This window comes from Sceloporus occidentalis, unplaced genomic scaffold (genome assembly GCF_023333645.1).
Source record: "Sceloporus occidentalis isolate IW3139 unplaced genomic scaffold, rSceOcc1.0.p SCAF_7, whole genome shotgun sequence".
In the NCBI taxonomy this organism is placed as follows: Eukaryota; Metazoa; Chordata; class Lepidosauria; order Squamata; family Phrynosomatidae; genus Sceloporus; species Sceloporus occidentalis.
In genome coordinates, this window is record NW_028316987.1 from 44,406,284 (window position 1) to 44,426,693 (window position 20,410).

The 20,410-nt window shown below is 41.6% G+C and overlaps 1 protein-coding gene across 2 annotated transcripts; it reads right to left on the reverse strand.

Moving 5' to 3' along the window:
• Nucleotides 1-2,261: 2,261 nt before the first annotated feature.
• Nucleotides 2,262-19,354, reverse strand: LOC149309655 (protein CDV3 homolog). 2 transcript variants are annotated; one of them, XM_089532800.1, is made up of 5 exons: nt 18,807-19,354; nt 11,954-12,033; nt 10,942-11,078; nt 8,740-8,893; nt 2,262-7,608 (listed from the first exon to the last, which is right to left on the reverse strand). In XM_089532800.1, the coding sequence occupies exons 1-5, from the start codon at nt 19,059-19,061 to the stop codon at nt 7,482-7,484; spliced, it is 753 nt and encodes a 250-aa protein (XP_089388926.1). In that variant the 5' UTR covers nt 19,062-19,354; the 3' UTR covers nt 2,262-7,481. The 2 variants fall into 2 exon arrangements, with proteins under 2 accessions (XP_089388926.1, XP_089388927.1); XM_089532801.1 differs by having other exon boundaries at nt 2,262-7,207; nt 18,807-19,352.
• Nucleotides 19,355-20,410: the final 1,056 nt, after the last annotated feature.

Genomic DNA, 20,410 nt, shown 5'->3' on the forward strand with positions numbered 1-20,410 from the left:
ATGCTTGGAAAACAGTATTTAGTGGGGGAGTTTGAAGGGGAAGCCGAGAGTCCTGTTTCAGTGTCTACTTAAGACTATTGAATATAGCAGTGAGGGAGCTGCTGCAGTCACTGCATCAGCTGTGGTAGGTTTGTGTTGTCAATGAATGTGGGTAAATTCACCTGCACCAGGTGCAGGTTGGTAGCCCTGTAGGAAGTGAAAGTATAGGAACTGGAGAACTGGGTAGGGAGCAAGAGGTTTTCCGAGACAGAGCAGAACAGACTGTCCAGGATGGGGAGCACACACAGGAAGTTTTTGGGGAGGAATTCAGTTCCCTTACATTAGAGGAAGACAGTTGAAGGAATGTGGCACACAAGTGTAGGGAAGCCAGGGATTGTTCTGCGAGCTTGCAGCTATGGAGCCGATTTGAAGCTCTCTTCCTTATCAGGGATGATGAGGAAGAGCAGCAGGGACAGTCCTCAGAGAAAGTGAAGGAGACCTTCTTAGAATCAGCACAGGGAATACCTGATGCTAAGCCCTGGAGGTGGCATGTGGTGGTCTGCTTGCTGAGGGGTACTCAAATCAGTTGTTTGTGAGCCTGACAAGATGTCTTTAGAGGAATGTTGTTTCCTTGGAGCAAAAATCCATGATGTGATAGTGAGGCTGACAAGACTTGTCAAGCCTACTGTTACCCCTTCCTTTTGGTTCATATGGGAACCAATGCTACTGCAAGGCACAGCCTTCAGAATATCATAAGGAATTATGAGGCTCTGGGTAGGAAGCTGAAAAAGCTGGATGCATAGGTTCTCATCTCCCAGTTGGAGCACATAGTCCAGAAAGGGGGAGAAAAACAGTGGATGTGAATAACTGGCTCTGCAGAGGGTGCCACTGAGAGCAGTTTGGATTCAACAGCTTTATCAACAACTTGGGTGAAAGAAAAAGGGGCATGTTTGTCAAATTTACAGATGACACCAAATTAAGAGGAATAAGTAATACCCCAGAGGACAGGATCAGAATTCATAATGATTAGAAAGCTGGGCCAAAGCTAACAAAATTAATTTCAAAACAAAGAAATGTAAGGTACTGCACTGTGTCCAGTTCTGGGCATCACAGTTCATAAAGGATGTTGAGCTGGAGCCTGTCCAGAGGGTGGTGACCAAAATGGTGAAAGGTCTGGAATCCATGCCTTATGAGGTGAGACTTAGGGAGCTGGTCATGTTTAGCCTGGAGAAGAGATGGTTAAGAGGTGATATAATAGCCTTGTTTAAATATTTGAAGAGATGTCACACTGAGGATGGAGCAAGCTTGTTTTCTGCTACTCCAGAGAATAGGACCTGGAGCAATGGACTCAAGCTACAGAAAAAGATATTCCACTTCAACATTGTGGCTGACAACTTTGGAGGGCATCTTCCCCCTTCTGAAGATGCCAGCCACAGATGCAGCCAAAACATCAGGAATAAATTCTTCTAGAACACAGCCACATAGCCTGGTATATCCACAGAGAACTATAACCACTTCTTCCCCTTTTTTGTGAAAGCATTTAAAAACATGCACCTTTGGGGTGCCATCTCTATCAGCACATTGCCAGGGAAAGGAGGAAAAATATCTATGAGCCAACTCTACCCAGTCCTAGTTCTGGAGTCATCATACATTGCAAGATGTCTGCTACTGTATCTGTATGATTAGTTTTATATTCCACCAACCGAAAGAAAGCATGCTTACCTTGAATGTGCATACAGCTCCATCACATGGAGTTGGGGAATTTGTTCTCAGTGCAATCTGCTTTAATTATTTGTGAGCTATGCTAATCAAATATGAGAAAAGCCATAAGCAAAATGCTGTATTTACTGTTATTTTCCAAAATTCTAGACATAATCTATTTCTGGTAAGATTTACTTGCTCTGTGTTTAATTAATGTACCAATTAGCTAGCATGCACTTTTCTTTATAAGGAAGTACTGCAAATGGAAACGATTTAAGTCACTCTCCCTTCTTGCTTTAGAATGGCTTGCTTTTAGATCAGGCCATTGCCATGTATTCAACAACAGGAAGAACACAAGAATTAGCTGCTTTGTTGGAAGAAAGTACAAATGCCTGAATCTAACTCCTCCTTTGCAGAGCTGCTCATCACTATTTTACCTTTTTAAACAGTACTAACAGGTACAAAACTGATTACTACTTTTCAAAGAAAAAAAAACAGGCATTAAGCACTCACATAACTTAGACATAATAATAAAGATAGGTCAGTACCTTTATAAAACACATTCATGGTACTCACACAAATGGGATAACAAACGGTGTGAACATAACTTTATTTCATCCAGGGAGTTTACAAAAATGATAGTTGATCTTAATGTTCCATGCAAAACCCAAAAACCTTGTTAATACAATTAGATCTGCACAGTTAATCACATAAAAACCAGAAAGGGATGCATAAAGATTGAAAACTCAACCATGCTTTCTTGTAAAGTCCATTGTTACATGATCCATACATTTAAATAATGTTTTGTAAAGACACTTTCTATAGTAGTAGCAAAATACTATAATGAAAACTAAGTTCAACATTTTCTTGTGATGAAATCAGCCATAAGGTGTCAGCTGATTATTTATGTTTTGCACTTCTATAGCACCTTCCAATCAGGAAAAAAACTCAAAAACATTTTACAAACAATGAAGTCAGCCTCACAACACCCCTGTGAGGTAGGGAAATATTCTTTTTACAACCTAGAATACTGAGGCACAGCAAGACTTCAATTCTTTCCTATACCATTACTTAGAACAGAATATGTTTTCTTCATCTATATAGATGGACCTGCTCTTGGATTAGTTTTAATTTTTTAACATTCCAATAGATGCGAGTGATCTATACCAGCAAAGTTCACTGTGCTGATTCTGCAATTGAGAAACATTCCATTTACTTATCCATCTCACAGAAAGGTGATATAGGTTCATACGTGCTTTGATATAATCCTGAAGATTTTCTTCTCCCCAATTGAGCTATTCTACATATCTGACAGAAATGGCAGAACTCCATCCTTTACCACCTCAGCTTGTCATTGGAGTAAAATCCTATGAGAGCACTCGATTCATTTAATAAGTACATAGCAGGGCAAACTTGGTGCTTCCTTTTCTGTATTGGATTTTTTACATGCAGGAAGTCTGTTGAGTGTCTAAGATAAGATCCATACATACCAGCAATCTGAAAGGAGTCCAGTCCAGAATTGTCACCTCCTTCTATTAGGTGTGTATAATAGCTTCTTATTTTAGTTATATTTGTTTAATGTAAACAACTGGGCAAAAGAGAGCCTTATATTTGCCACCTCAAATACCTATCTTCTTCCCAGAAGATAGTACAATTATCATCTGCACTTTCTCTGTTCATATCTTATCTTGCTTCAGACATCATATTACAATGCAGTGTTACACCTAAACCATTACATTTTTATGGCATCACTTTGGGGAGGGAGTTAAGTCCATTCATTGCCACTTTTCTTTTTGGGTATAATTTTTAAAAGCTTGAACCTCTTAGTCTTACTCACTGTAGACGTTTCATTTAACCTTTGCTCTGAGCTTTCATTGTGCTGGCTTCTTTAGTAAATGAACTGTATAAAAAATAAGCCTATTCAAGATGATGTACACTTTTGCAGTTGGAATTCATCCTGCCTTGTCAAAAAAGGAGTTTCTGAAAGCAGTCAAATTGGCCATCTCTTTCGTTAGCTAGGCTTAGGCACTGTACATCAACAATAATGCAAATTTAGTTTCCACTTTTTAACATTACTTTCTGCACTCAAAGTTCTCAAGTATAATATGGATATTGGGATCATAATAGCAATCTAAGGCCACAGCATATACAGGTCCCACTGAAGAGTGTGTGTGTGTGTGTCTGTGTACACGGACAACACTATGTAGACACAACTTTGACTGTAGAGCCTGAATGGTGGCGATAGACTCAGTACTGAAACAATCTAACTGCAACCAACACCTGCAGTCAAATCTGACTGGGCATTTCTGTATGTCAAGACCCTAAGCCCTAGAAGTAATAATGTGCTGAGTGGGTCAATGCACACTGTGTTTTATACATCTAGACCCTGCTATTTGAATGTGATTCCCAAAAATACAGCAGGTACATCAGCGGTGTGGTGTGAGCTAATTATGATTCCCTGCTGGATATAGACACTGCTGTTATAACCACATCTGTGTAGGGCTAGCATTGCAATCACATCATTGCATTTGTACAGAAGCCTGTGAAAATGATGTAAAGGTTCTCTGACACACCTACTGCTTTCTGAGAATGAACATCACAGGCTCTCATCATTGATACGTAATATCAGAGGTGCATTAAAAATGACCCATCTATGTTTGGAATAAAAAGGCTGTTCAACAAACAAGCTGTTTCAATATGTGTTCCTTGTTATGTTATTAACATTTTCACTTACTTCATTTAGGTCTGGCTTAGCTGACCCTCATTTTCCTTTGTCTGAAGCAGGATTTCATGTGCTTGTAGAGGTCCACAGTATAACCATTACTTCTGTTTTGAACAAGATAATGTGGCATGAATGGTTAAAAGCCTTAGTTCAGTGATAAACCTAAAGATTTGTATGGCCAGTTCCAGATGTGTTGTGTGCTACTGTCAAAGGCATTTCAGTCTTCATGTCTATTAACAGAAGAGGTAACTAATCTGAAAGCCAATCCTGCACAGATTCCAGTAATACCTTTGATTTCAGAGACAGAGATACTGCTTATCATTGCTCTTCTGAATCTCAAAGTGCCTTCTTTGCATTAACAACCAAACATCACTTGAAATTTTTATCAGTAATGAAATTAACAATTCTGAACCCTGTTTGCATTACTGATTTGCTCTCCAGGTAAAGTTATGCTCCCTTGTCTTTCTACAAGCATCTGGATCCCAAACTGTAGAGCAGTTTACTATGGCATGTATGCTATCACATTGGCAAGTAGTTAAGTATATTTTAAGATTCAGATACCTCAGACAATGCTAATGGACATTTACCACCCATATGCATGTAAGCTCAAACTTAATAGGACTACATGGTTCTAAAAGGACAGTTCAGCAGTATAAAAAGAACATTGTGTCATGCATTTTATAGGTGGTATCTTGTGTGTATAAAACCTTCAGTGACTCAAATAATTCAGTGGCTTAGTATTTCCATAAAACTCTTTTTCCCCCAAAGTGAAGATTTCTCTGCAATAAATCTAGGGCTTCTAACTGGATTCAAACTGTCAAACTGGATTCATCAGGTGAGAACTGCTCTAGTATGATTAACCAACCATCTCAGCATTGTGTCCACACAAAAAGCAAGAAATCAATTCATTTGGCAGTTTACGTTAACCTGTGGTCCTTACTAGTGATGGTATATGCAGGTGAGGTAGACTGTGACCAGCTAAGCTATATCACACTAACAAAGGGCAACCTATCCTTAGAGTGAATAGCCAAGTAACCCCACTGAGTCCAACAGGACTTACTCCCTTGTAATGGACATAAAACTGAAACACCACTTTTCATCATGATCACATATTACCTTTGCCATGCTTAGTCTAAATGATGTATGACATCACAACGTTACATTAGACTCCAGAAGCACATACTTTATTGTATTTATTAATGTTACAATGTTATCTTGCTCTGCCAGCTATGCCCAAGATAAAATACAAAGAACAGGTTCTCTGCCTATCATCCAGTATATTAAAACTTGATTTATGTGCAACAGCCTTAATAAAATGCCAAAGCTGGGATTTAAAATTGCAAGTCTCTGCAATGTCTTCAAGCGACATGCAGTTCCACATAATCAAAGTTCTTTAGCTTTAATACCCTGTAAATATTTTGTTGGCAAAGAGACACTTTCAGGAAAGATACACAACTGAATGGTGTCAACTGTAGATTTACTTCCAATGTTCTGGACATCCAGTGGCTTGTCTTTACATCTCTATAAGGTGGCAATTTTTCAGTGACTTCTCTCAAAAAAACTCTTTATGGATAAAGCCAATGCCATATTGAGATGAAAGGAAGTTTGCTTTTCATTAAATCAATGATTTCTTATCACAGCCAGTCATCAATGGTGCAGGTATCACATTATATAAGTGCTCAACCATGTGACAAAACTAAGCACTTTCATGACATCTGAATTCCTGCTCAAAACTCCAGAAAATGGCTGGACTCTCCAAGATACCTAACATCACTGACTAAAAGACAAATCAGGTGAGCTGAAAAAAACAGATACAATTACCTTCTACATTCCAAGAGACACTTGGGAGTTGGGTTTACTAGTATTCACTGTCAATATCACACAGTACAATATAGGACTAATCTTAGCATACAAGTATATTTTGTATCTTTCCAAATAAATGATCACGTAGCTGGTGAAAGACAGACATATCTGAAATTGTCGCTCAATCTTTGGGCAGCAGAGGAACATGCCATTAAGCACAACACTTTATTCTCAGAATAGTTCCTAATTTCAACTAGTGAAACCACAAGAGTTGATCTTTCACTAGACATGTAATTATATCCATCCTGCAAATACAATAGTGTGTGCGACCAACAGCTGATACTTGCCATAAAACACTGTTAAGGCTAAGTATACTGCATGAGTTGTTGTTTTTTTTAAAGAATAAGCTCCAGATTCAAGTGGAGCACAAACATTTATTTATGGACCTCTGAATGCAAACTACACATACTGCAGTCACTTGAAATCCAGTAAAGAAAAAGAAAAGTATGGACAGCCTGCATAGTCCATGCTGCTACGTAACTATACTGCACTTTCTGAAGCTAGGAGAGGCATTTTAAAAATGAAACATAGGTGAAACCAGTTGATATAAACAGACAAGCATCCCTATATTTTCTATCTGATGTGCATGTATGTTCTGTTCTGATAACCTAAACTGAATCTGGTAAACTACAGCAACACTACACTGCATATTTTTGAAAGTGGCATACACTAGAGGTTCCTAGTAAGTTATGGCTACATATGAAATGATGCAATAAATGGGGGCAAAGGACAAATTGCTCATTTAAGGTCACTTAAATTTGTCATTTATAATAAATCAGAACTAAGATGGCCGACTTCTGCAGATTTCTGAGAGGACTCCAGTAGAGCTGGTTTCACGTGGCCACTAAAGAGCTGTAACCTTTTCCAGAAGTTGTGATCCACATGGTGTCCACAATGAGTGCAGCAAGTCTGAGGTAGTCAACCCTTACGAAGGCTCAATATCTGAACATAAAAAAATTTGAAATAACCACTGGCTGTAGAGTAATCAAAACAATGGGGATTCTTGTTTGACCATTTACATTTAATTCCCTCATATCCAAAGAAGAAAGTCAGGAGTACCAAATTAAGTGCCAATCACTTACGTCAAAGTAGTCTGCACTCGTTGCAGTAGATCCAGCAGAAATAAGACGGCATGTTCATAACAGATGTAGATTAATTACCTTAAGACTGGAAGGCTATCAAATAACCATTCCTTAATTGTAATGTGTGTGCAGCTTTACTGATTCCCAAGCACAGCATATTGGTTGTCTAGCTGGAGTTTAGTTGCCTGTGTTTTTGAAACCTCATCCCTACCTCTATTTTTGTGTTTTACTACTTCAAAGCTCTTCTCCATTTCTTTATCCCTAAGGGAAAATAAATGTAATCAGTAAGTGTCTTACACACACTTGCCCCTCAGTAATATTAATTCAAGGACCCTTGTTTTTGTTGTGATGTTCCATGGCAGACTGGAACAAATTATAGGGCATAATCCAGGGAGCTACTATAGGTACAACCAAGGTCTTCTGCGTGGCAGCACATTGTTGTTGTTGTGGGGGGGGGGGTTTGTTTTGGGGTTTTTTTTTGGAAGGAGTCCCAATGCTATTTCACAAATTGCGTTTGACTTGTCAGTAGCAGAACTGGGGTCTTCTGTTCAAATGCACGAAGTCATTATGGTAAGAGCTAGTGGACAGTTCATTGCACTATGGCCATAAGCAATCGTACGAATTCAGAATTCCACAGAAGCCTGAATATTGCAATAATGCATGAACAAATATGAATAAATTAATACCTTACAAAATAATATATCTAGCAGCTGTCTGAAGCACAGCACTAAGTGCAAAGAACTGCACACTTACTTATGCTTCTTGAGTCACTATTACTCCATAATAAGCATCCACTTATGAATGCAGCACAGCACAGGTGGTGTGTGGTGTTCAAAGAAAAGGATTCCACTGAGCACATTCAAAGTCTTGGGCATACCTAAAGCAGCTCTCAGGATCTCAGTCACAATCTCAGGACTAGTGAGAGATTGTGAGAAACCTATTGTAAAATATCTTTGTCAACATACTTTGTTCTGGTTTTATCTATCTTTAGAATAAAGTTTTAGTTCTTGTTTAGCAGGAACAAAATGAAAGCAAAACTTGTTTACTCTGTTAAGAAAAGTGCTTAGGTCCTGCAAGTGGCAAAATGAATTTACCACCCATATAGGGTTGTGATGAGGCATTAGGAGCAAATGATTCTACCATCCCATCCCTCTGAACATCTTCCCATAATAGCAGTATCATTTAAAGACAGCCTCTTAATCAAACTAGTGGAGGTATAATCCACAGACTGCTGAAAACAACAGATTTGCACTTTAAAACCAATTTGTCTGGTGCAAATCATACCACAAATATGACTTTATTAGAAAGGATAAGATTATAAAGTTTTAAAGAAGTTGTTGCAGGGGGAAGCAATTATAAGTTAACTGTGCAGAATGCAATTACCATACTTACTTTCTAGTATCTACATGCTTGGCAGTGGATTGCAATGATGGAAACTGTGCATCACTATATATCTCGGGAGGTCCTTGTGGCACTTTTCGTGTCCTGCTTTCTCTTGCACCAGGTGGCCTGTATACCCCACCAGACTGCACTGGCTCTGGGGCTTCTGCAAATAACAGAGAGAGTACTTTAAAAACATTCATGCATAATTAGATAGGAAAGATTTCCCTCAGGCTCATCTTGGCACATTTTTAATCTGAGTGCTAAATTTCTGATCTGAATAAAGCTATTTAGTCTAAAAGAGCCAATCCCTTTCCAGGGGCTGCACAAACTGCCCAAAATGGCAGATAACTCCAAAAATGGTTTATTTAAAATGCAGGGGTGACCTGCACTCCATTTAAATAGCGAAGGAATCTGACAAGACAGACAGCCTGAAAAAAAGCCTTGGGGCAGCAGTTTTCTCCTTGTTGATTTGACACACACTCTTAACTAAAAGAAGCATTACTCTAACAAATAAACTATACGAAAATTTGTTTTGCTGACTGCTGGAACAAAATGGTTTCCATATTTTGTATACCAGTCAATAAATGATATGAGACAGTAGAAAATGTGGCTTCTCCCAATCTGCCTAAAATTCCAATTTTCTTTAACTAGTGGAAAGGTGGGGATTTGTATGAATCTGAATGCAAGCAGTGTCTCTCAAGACAGCACCCAGAAGAGCTTTTAAGATTGATCATGTTCTAATTTTTGAAGTGTTATTTATGAGTAATGTATAAGTCCAAGATGTAGAGCAAACATAAGAAAAACATCTTGCTTATTTGGAGCACAGTAAAAAAGTGTAATCATGTCTGCTGCCAGGCAAATATAAGTAACGGATACTATGAAGACAACAAGAAGCAGCAGTCTTAGACTGTTATCTCTGCTTGCTAAAATGTTATGATTTCTTTTTGCACTAGATATTGAAAGAGAGTAAAATGAAATGAAAAGCCTCCAGTTCCAAGTATGAGAAATTATGGAAGCAGCAGCAACATATTACCATGCAATGAACTGTCTAGGTTACAAGGTGGGCAAAATGTGGCCATTCTTAGTTCACAGTGCTATTTTTGTGGCACCCCAGGGTAATAATAATAATAATATATTTTAAGACCCCCCAAATGACCTCTAGGAGGCATTTTCACTACACTTTAACTAGCTTTCTGGCCATTTTAGGCCCAGGAGAGGCCTTTAAAAAACACAAACAGGAAGTGGCCCGTTCTCAGTTCTTGGGGGGGGGGGGGGGGCAAAAACACAACAAACACCCTCACTCCCCTAGAGGCTATTTGGAGCAACATTTTTCCTGCAAGGCTAATGCATCCCCCTATCCTATGATAATTGCTCACAACTGGTCTAGAGGATGTCACAAATGCTAATCTTCACATTAAAACATTAAAGCAACTTCTGCGCGTTTTATTTTCTCAACAGAAAACCAATCCTACTAATTTATGTGAATTGTGTTATACAGTTCGCCAGGGAATCTGTTCCAGACCACCCCCCACCCCCCGTGTATGGGGAAAAGAGCATATGCTCAAGCCCCATAGAAAATAATGGGGTGCATGCTTGCAGCGCAAGTATGTGCCCCATTATGTCTGTTGGGGCTTGCCTTCCGCGTAAGCTCAAAACCGTGGAAGACAAGCCCACCTACAAGGAGGGCCGACTGTATAATATTGAGATGTCTGGGCTATTTGGTTGTGTATGTGTTGTGTGCCTTCAAGTTGTTTCTGACTTATGGCGATCTTAAGACAAGCTCATGTGGTTTTCTTGGCATGTTTCTTCAGAGGGGGTTTGCCATTGCCATCCTCTGAGGCTGAGAAAAGTGTGACTCACCCAAGGTCACCCAGTGGGCTTCATGGCCGAACAGGGAATCGAAACTAGAACAGAAGGCCTAATACAGTGGTTCGTCCACATTTTCTGGGGTTAAGAGTGAAGGACCCCCATCCACAAATAATAATAAAAAAAACCCACCATTATTTTTACCTGAGAGAACACCTGTCCAGGAATTTCCAGGCCCTCCAGTGCAACTCTATGGTCAACTTCTGGCAGAGTTGTACTAGAGGACCCAGAGATTCCTAGACAGAACATAGGAATCAAAATTGCAAATAATCAACTCTGCAATAGTCAAATCCACAAATGTGGAGGGTCGACTGTACAACTAAAACAACTTATACCAAAACTCACCAACAGTTTCAACAACAGGTATTTGTGTAGGTGCAGATCTATTCCAAGGACCTGATGATCTGTCCATGCCCCCTCCTGATTCTTCACTATTATCCCGTGGTTCTTCTCTTTTTTCACCTTCTTCATCATCTTTTTCACTGACAGAAAAACAGAAGGCATTATAGTGTCCATCTCTTACATATAGCAGCATACATAAGCACACTATATTTCTGATGAATTTGTCCAAGCCTGAGTGTCATCACTCAAAAGGATGGAATCCAATGTCAACAAATTTACTAGAGTATAATGTTTTCATAAAACTACTATAAGTTTCCAGATGGCAAAGGAAATGGGTGAAAGCAGCTCATTTAAGCCACCTTTTGAGAAATGTGGTTGCCCCTCATTGAATTCATAAATGAACATGGTCAAACCGAAAGCCACCAGATTAAAATTCTCTATTCTAGAAAGATATTTGCTGAAGACAGAAGACTCCCTTGAGTTGCCATAACCCATTTTATAACCATATTATTGTCCAGCATTATTTATATTTAATTATATATGTGTGTGTATGTGTGTAATATTTTGCTATGTTAACTTAAAGATACATTTTTAAACCATTAATATGTTTGTTGCTTTTAATTGTTTTTAGGAACATTACACAGGTAATACTAGGCTAAGTGTAGTAAGAAAAGGAAACAGGAATGCACACACGTGTGCAAAAAACTACTCAAACTGTATTCCATTTTCATTTTGATAAGTCTTTGCTTCCAGAAACATCAATGAGCCATACCAAACAGAGACACAGCAAATATATTTTATATATTAAAATAATATGTTTAATGAGAATGGTTAAGAATTGCATATAGTAGATGATCTCAATTAGTATGAACAAATGGAAATTGTTAAACAGCAAGTCTGTTTCAGAGACAGGCCCTAAATAGTGGCCTGTTAGTGACTATCAGACTACAACCAGAATGTGTATTAGTGTACTTTAAAAAACAAAAACAAATGTATACTTTTAAAAGAGTAATACCTAATTTGCATGGATTGAACTCTGAGGCCACTGTAATCAATTGTTTCTTCCTGCTCAAATTCCTTCCAGTCATCCTCCTCCTGCAAGACATGAACATTATATAGACTCATTTTCAGTCCCCTTCTATGTAACAGAGGATAACCAGAACAGTAAACTATGGAACGATTGTATAACAGTAAAAAACAAACTCATGATTTCAATACTCCTTTTCTTTTGCTGTGTCAGAAGCAGAATACCATCTGCTAAAAAATCACAAAGCATACCAAAAGTGTTAAAACATGCCCCCCACCACATGATTAAGATGTATACCTATCTTTATCCTTGGAGAACAACTCAATGCATATGCAAACTGATTTCTCAGCTCAGAACTAGGCATGGCACAACTATGCTAGAACTCTGAATAGAATAGTAAGTTATGAAATGATTGTGTTAAATGTTAAAAGCCTTTGCATGATTTAAAAGCCCTATCACACTTCTGATCAAGTGGGCTGCAATATACAAAACTAGGTGTCACTATAATGTTCACTGTGAACTACTGACACTTTCCCAACAGGTTAAAACAGTGGTTTTCAACCTGTGGGTCATGACCCCTTTGGGAGTCAAACGACCTTTCACAGGAGTCGCCTAAGACCATTGGAAAACAGTATCAAAATTAAAGTTATGAAGTAGCAACAAAAATAATTTTATGGTTGGGGGTCACCACAACATAAGAAACTGTATTAAAGGGTCGCAGCATTAGGAAGGTTCAGGACCATTGGACTAAAATTGAGTTTTCCCTCACTCCCAAAAAAAATCTAAATAAGGCATTCAAAATGTTTCTCCACAGAAGCCTGCCTGTGACTAGCATTGTCATCTGGCATAAGCCAAGAGCATATTTATTGTCCCAGACATTAAGGCAATAGAAAGGGGCATCTATTATTGGTTTTTGGTACAGTGGGTCCTTGTTATCCGCTGAGGTTTGGTTCCAGGAGCCCCTGTGGATAACAACATCTGTGGATGCTCAAGTCCCATTAAATACAGTGACACAGTAAAATGGTGCCCCTTATACAAAATGGAAAATCAAAGTTTGCTATTTGGAATTTACATATTTTTTTGAATATTTTCAAATTGTGGATGCTTGAATCCATGGATAAAAAAATCTGTGGATAAGGGGGTCCAACTGTATTCAAGGTACAAGGTGTTGGTTCTAACCTTTAAAGCCCTACATGGCTTGGGTCCTGACTACTTGCGGGAGCGCCTACTTCCATATAATCCTCCCTGCACACTTTGGTCCTCTGGGAAGAATCTGCTACAACCTAAGAAGACCAGACTCTCAGCGGTGACCCAGAGGACCTTATCAGCCGCTCCCAGGCTCTAGAACAACCTGCCAGACAAGATCCACCATATTACCACCTTGGAAGCCTTTAAAAAGGCTATTAAGATGGATCTCTTCTGGAAGGCCTTTCCAGACTAGGTTAGATCCATTAGACTTGCCTCCCCTATCTACTGATACCTCTATTGATACTGATATCTAAATTGATTGCTACCATCGCCCCCGTCCCCCTCCTCTAGAGGAAGACTCATTTCTTACACTTACCTGCCCTACATTTTACTGTATTCTTATTGGACAGTTTTATATTTTTTGATGTTTAATCTCTTTTTATGGGTTGGTCACTGTTTTGATTATTGGGGGGAGGGTTGGGGTTTTTGGGGGGGTTAAATTGTAATTTTTAATTGTTTGATGTTTTATTTATAACCCACTTTGATTCCTTTGTGAAAAAGCGGAATACAAATTATTATTATTCATTCTAGGCTGGTGGTGTACACATGTAAACATGAGGACTGTGAATGAAGGCATTTTAATGAAGACTTTATTGTACATTTAAGAACACATTAATCAATTATGCATTATAATGAATATGCATTTTCTTGGGGTTTTTTAATATGGTTATTTGTACATTTTCCTTTTTAAGTAGCTTCACTATTTCTCCAGTGATATGAAACAACTCATGAATTTCATATAGGAATAAAAGCATGACTGAAGTTATTTTGAAGTCTTAATATTGGAGGTTTTAAGTAACATCAACTGGGCTGGATCAGCCTAGAAACTGTGAAAACACCGGCATAATGAATACTTTATAATTTGAATTTATGCTTGAGTACACTTTCCAAGATATTAAACCCTCTTTATGTTTTTATGAAGATAATATACTATACTTTATTTCAGGCATTTTTTCCTGGCCTGCTTCTCTCATTATGTCACACACTCCCTGGATTCAAGGACCAAACAGTTCTGCTAAATCTCTGGAGCATGTTTGTAGAAAGAGGACTGAAGACAGGAGAGAGAGAATTGGTAACAAACATTGCCATTTAATAGAATATAGTGGATATCTGAATCCAAACTGATGTCTTTTTAAAAAAGCTATTCCCATTTACCTATCCAATTACATTTAAATCAGCAAACAATTATTTATGGCCAATTAATCTGAATACGCCTAGGGTACAAAGAATCTATATATAGTAGAAAACACTGTGCTGAACTGTATCTCCTACTAGGGAGTCTATACTTTAGCTAAAATGAAACAGAGAAACAAGAACAGAATTACTGATAGTTAACTTACAAACTAGCAAAAGAACAAGCTTTCAACAGATGGATGTATCTTTCATTGCAGAATGCTAATTTAGGTCTGTGTGTGTGTGTTCAAGTTGCCTCATAGGGTTTACTTAAGCAAGGAATACACAGAGGTGGTTTTGCCAAGTTCCTTCTTTTGAAAGATAGCCAACAATACCTGAATGGTCTGCCATACAAGTACTAACTAAGACTGATCCTGCTTAACTTCCAAGATCAGAAGGGATCTGGGGCCTTCTTGGCATTTAGGCAATATAAATATTCTAGCAGCTGAGAAATGAATCACTCTGCAGCAGAATGTTCCCAAATGGCTCAGCTGCTACAAATGCAAAAGAAACCCTCTGTTCCTGTGGTGAGGAACCTATGGCACCTATGCCCTCTCTGGCACGTGAAGACATTTCTGAGGGCACACGGAGAGACAGGAGGGCAGGGGAACAGCAGGAAGAGGGGCATGCCTGTTCCTCCTCTTCCCCCGCCCTCCAGCTGCCTCTCAGGAGACAGTTAAAGCCCTGGGAGGCTGGAGGAAGAGGAGGAACAGGCACACCCCTCTTCCTCCTCTCCCCCCTGCCCTCTTGAGCCTTCAGCTGTCTCCAGGAAAGTCCCATCCCAAAGGCAGAACTCCCATCACCCCAAGGCACTGGGTAACACCCGGTGCAGGAATGCCTTTGAGTTTGGGCACTCTGTCTCTAAAAAGTTCACCATCGCTGTTGTCTGTTCAGAGAAATCCTGAAAAGAGAAAGAATACGGTCTCTGCTGGGACAGTGAGTGATAGGATACAGGGAAACAGAAGGACAGAAGAGTGGCTGTTCACAAAATGTGAACTGAGAAACAGAACCTAGGGGAAGCGTAGATAGTGAAAACAAAAAACTGAAGAAAACATAGTGGAGAAAATAGGAAAGAAGGATGTAGAAAAAAGATCTTACAAACAATGCTAAGAAGAACAGCAAGCAGGGAGAGTGGTAAGTCAAGATAACTGAAGTCATGGGAGCAGAGTGGTCAGGGGACAGAAAAGCAGAATCCTGAAAAAAGAATGGGCAGTGCAGATGGAAACGATAAAGAAAATGGGGTTGGATATATAATGTCATAATCCAGTTGTGGCTGGGACACAGACTGAAGGTCTGAAGAACCAGCAGTGCCAGGGGAGGAAACATCAAACCAAACACTAGTGGAAAAAATAGAGCTGTCTCATAGGCCTGACACCCATGAGTTCGAGACCTCCATACCCTTGAGTCTATGGAGATTATGAGACCGGTGTGTGTGTGTGTGTGTGTGTGTGTGTGTGTGTGATGAGAGTAAAAGGCATACTCCTGGCAAAGTCGTGCGATTATGCTGAAGATTTTCAGACACATCATGCTTATCGAGGACTTAACCCAGGAAATTCCAGGAATGCTCCAGCAAGAAACCATTCACAGGGAAGTTGCAGGAATGGTTTGTTGCTAGAGCATTCCTGGATCTTCATGGGTTAAGTCCTGGATAAGCACATCATCTGAAAATCTTCAGCATGATTGCTTGATTTTGCCAGAAATATGCCCTTTTCTTCCCTGATTTCCCTCCGCCCGATAATCTCCTATGGGTGAAACTTCACTGTAAAAACAATGCAGTTTGATACCACTTTAAGTGTTGAAGCTCAATCCTATGGAAACCTGGGATTTATAGTTTTACAAGGTTTTAACTTTCTCTTTCAAAGAGTGCTGGTCCCTCACAAAACTACAAATCCCAGAATTCTGTAGGATGGAGCCATGGCATGCAAAACCCCATTATTTCTGCAATGTAGATGCTCCCTGTGACAATGCTGGCAACCTCTGAGGCTAGCTCCTGCACTGAATCAGTACACACTGCCTCTCCTATTCTCACATCTCAAAGACTTCTGAAGACTGACTTGTTTAACCAAGGTAGGTTATGAACCCTCAAATGATGATAGACAGCAATTCCCATTATCCCACACCATTGGTTAGGCTGGCCCAGGCCAAAGTATGACATCTGGGCAGTCAGATTCCCCAACACATTAGCTTTTAGCAGCCGCAACCCGATACGTTCCAGCTGCTTCTGGCAGATAGAAATGAACTAATTTCCCCACATTTCCATGTACAGAAGATGACTAATATGGATGAAGTGGTTTTCCTCCATACTACTGGAATTTTTTCCCCACTTTGTGAAACTCACTCACATTCATCCTTTATTAAACTTGTGAGCTGCTGCCGTATATATTCAACATTCAACCTCATGTTTAAGTGTAGGTAGATGGTTCAGATACAATAATAATTCATGAGAAGAAAAAAAGCAGGATTTTCCCCCCTCCAACATTACAATTAAATGGTGGGAGACTGAGGAACTACTACTTCATACAGCGCACGGTTTTCAGAATGCTTTATCCAAGGATGTGATAACTGCTGCCAAAGGGAATTAGACAAATTCCTGGAGGCTAAGGCTATTCTTGACTGTACCAGAAGCTGTATGCCTCTCGACACCAACTGCTAGGGAAGAACATAAACATGAGGATACTATTGTACTTGTATCTTCATCTAGGCTTCCTAAAGTCATCCATTAAACCTTATGGGAACAGGATGCTGCTCCAGATAGGCCTTCAGTCGATTCCAGCACTGTTCTGCTTCTGGAAATCACTTCAAGGGAGCGTGAAAACCTTACACTGCAGCTATTTAATCCATGTCATGTGAAAAAAATGTATTACTAAGAAAGCTCAAATTCTTTAGAAACCACTATAGGGAAAACCCGATTAAAACCTCTGGAAATCACTTGTTAACTGCCCTTGAATTAACCTGGAATCATGGCGACTCTGTGGATGAGACATTTCCCTCCAAGCCCAGCTCCCTGATTGAGTCAGACCTTCTGGCATGTGGTCTTCCTCTCTTTCTACTACTTTCTACCTTTCCTACCATTATTGTTCTCTCCCCGCCCCCGCCCCCCCCATGAGTTGTTCCTTCTCATGATGCGGCCAAAGAACGACAGCCTCATTTTAGCCATCCTGGCTCCCAGGGAGAGTTCAGGCTTGGCCTTATCAAGAACCCACCTGTTTCTCTTCTTGGTCATCCATGGTATCCTCCACACTCTTCACATAGAGGTGCCACAGTGCTGCTATGGCAAGGGCCAAACCTCCACCCTCATTGCCCATCTCTGGCATCGTTTTCAGAAGGCTCCCTGTGGTACTTACTCCAGGGAGCAGCTCAAGTGTAACTCAGTAAAATGGCCTAGCTTGCCGAAGCCATGCTTCCTGACCTCAATGGGAGTCAGAGCAATGAGTCAGTACTGGGCAGCACAGGAAGAGGAGGAGCTGAGGTGAGGTGGAGCCAGTTAGGCCCAGAACACACTGCAGAAACAATCCAGTTTGAGACCGCTTTAACTGCCCTGGCCCAATGCTGGGGATCTTGGGAACTGTGGTTTATGGTGGCACCAGGGCTCTCAGACAGAGAGGGCTAGATGTCTCACAAACACTACAGTTCCCATTTTGTATAAGGGATGCCATTTTGCCACACCACTGTATTTAATGGGGCTTCAATCTTAATACTGAGTTAAAGACCATACTGTTCTGGGAAGCGTCCCCAGATATTACACGACTCTTAGCCAATGTTAGTTTTAATTTGTGGCCTGCTATGTTTTATTGCCTGAATGTTCGGATGTACTGACATGTGCGCTCCTCCCTCCTTGAGTGTTCTTGTGTTTGATTAAATCGTCCTCTCTAGGGACATCTAGGTCCTCCAGAGCAACTCTGTGGCCAACTTTAACCAAACGTTGCACTGAAAGACCTAGAGAGAATACTCCACTAGGCCTTTGTAGCTCCTCCAGCGCAGTCCTATGGTCAGCGTCTGTTGGACTTTGACCATAGAGTTGCCCTGGAGGACCCAGAGGTTCCTAGAGAGGTGTCCTCTCAGGGAAAAACGTGATGTTTTTGTTATTTGTGGTTTTTCCATATTCATGGGGGTCTTGTGCCCCAACCCTAGCGAATATGGAGGGACAAGTGTATTACATTTAAACTGTATTACATTGTAATGATGATGATGATGATGATAGCCTAGCATTGAGCCAAGGCAGTCAGTTCAGTCCAAGTGTGTTCTGGACCATGGCCTCCGTAGTGTTTCCTCGCCCTTTCACCCGGTGCCTGCGAGGCTCCCGCAGTGCGTCCTCTTGGGCCTGGGTCCTCCCTTCGGCGCCTTCTGCCGTTGGCAGGAAGCGCCCCGGGGGAAGGCCCCCTTCCCGCCCTCCTTCCCTCTGGGACCCTTGCTCACTCACCTTGTGGGCCGCCCTGGCGTTGGCGGCGGAGGGGTTGGAGTGGGCCGCCCCGCCTGAGCCTCCGGACTCGGCCTGCCGGGCTCCCCCGGTCCCTCCGGCGGCGGAGGCGGCAGCGTTAGCGTTGGAAGAAGGAGCCGAGGAGGAGGAGGAAGAGGAGGCGGAGGAGGCGCCCCCGCGCCCGCTCTTCTCTTTCCGCTTCTTCTTGTCCCGCTTGGCGAAGAAGTCGTCCAAGCTCCGCTCCTCGGTTTCGGCCATGGTTTGGGCTCCTCCTGGCGCTCCGGTTCAAACCGGTTCCGGCTCCGAGGCAAGCGAGGCGCGTCCCTTCTCCGGCGTCCCCGGCTCCTCCCCGAAAACGACGCCCGCTTCTCGCTCTCTTTATCCCCTTAAACCGTCGCCTCGCGCGCTCCCTCTTCCTCCTCGCTCTCCTGGTTTTACCTCACGCGGCGGAGCTCCGAGGGGAAGCTTCCGCTCTCCACGTTGGTGGCGGCCCACTCTAATCTTGACACAGCCCCAGGGAACGAGGATGGGAGGAAAGGGGGCGGAGCCCAGAGGCGCCTGACGGACCAACGCGGCCCCTGATTGGTCCGTCGCGGAAAGGAGGCGGGCGCGCGCCTGCGCTTTTCGCCTCCTTTTGGCCACACCCCTCTAAAAAGGGATCGAGGGAGGCCCTTCAGCCAATAGGAAGCCTCGACAGAGGACGATCAACGCAACTTGCGCATGACGTCATTAGAGGGCGTAGGGAGTCGACCGCTGCGATTGGTCGGGGCGGTTTCAGAGCGCGAGGGAGGAGCAGAGAGCAAGAGGGCATCGTTGGTATGAAAGGGGCGGGGCTTGAGAGAGCGACGCATGCGCCGTGAAGCGGTGACGAAGAAGGAAATAGCCGCGTTTCTGGGATTCGTAGTATTCCTCAGATATTTAGCCGCCTCTCGTCACAGAGCTCTGGTGCCACGACGAACTACAAATCCCAGGGTTCCTTTTTGAACAGAGATCAGACTTGAGGCCCTTTCGCACTAGTTACAGCACCATAGGCCAAACACACACTGGAGAAATAACCCAGTTCGAGACCGCTTTAACTGCTCTGGCTCAATGTGAGGGAATTCTGGGAAGTGTAGTTTTGTGAGACATTTAGCCTCCTCTGTCAGAGAGCTCTGATGCCACAATAGACTACAGTTCCCAGGATTTCCTAGCACTGAGGCAGGGCACTTAGAGCGGTCCCAAACTGGGGTATTTCTGCAATGTGTTTTGGCCTATAGTGCTGTAACTGAGTAGTGCGAAAGAGCCTCAGGTCTGGTGTCTGCTCAGCAAGAATATGAATAATAGCAAGTCCATCATTATACTAAAGCAATCTCTTCAAAACCCATTTCTGTACCACTTATCAGTGCAATTAAAGCACTCTCAATGCGGTTTACAACATGTAAGCTAATTGCCCCCAACAAGCTGGGTACTCATTTTAGTGACCTCAGAAGGATGCCAGGCTGAGTTGACCCTGAGCCCCTGGCTTGGGATTGAACTCACAGCCTTGTGGTCTGAGTGAGTGGCTACAATACAGGCATTCAACCACTGTGCCGCCAGGGCTCTATGAATAAAAAATATTTTGTTCATTT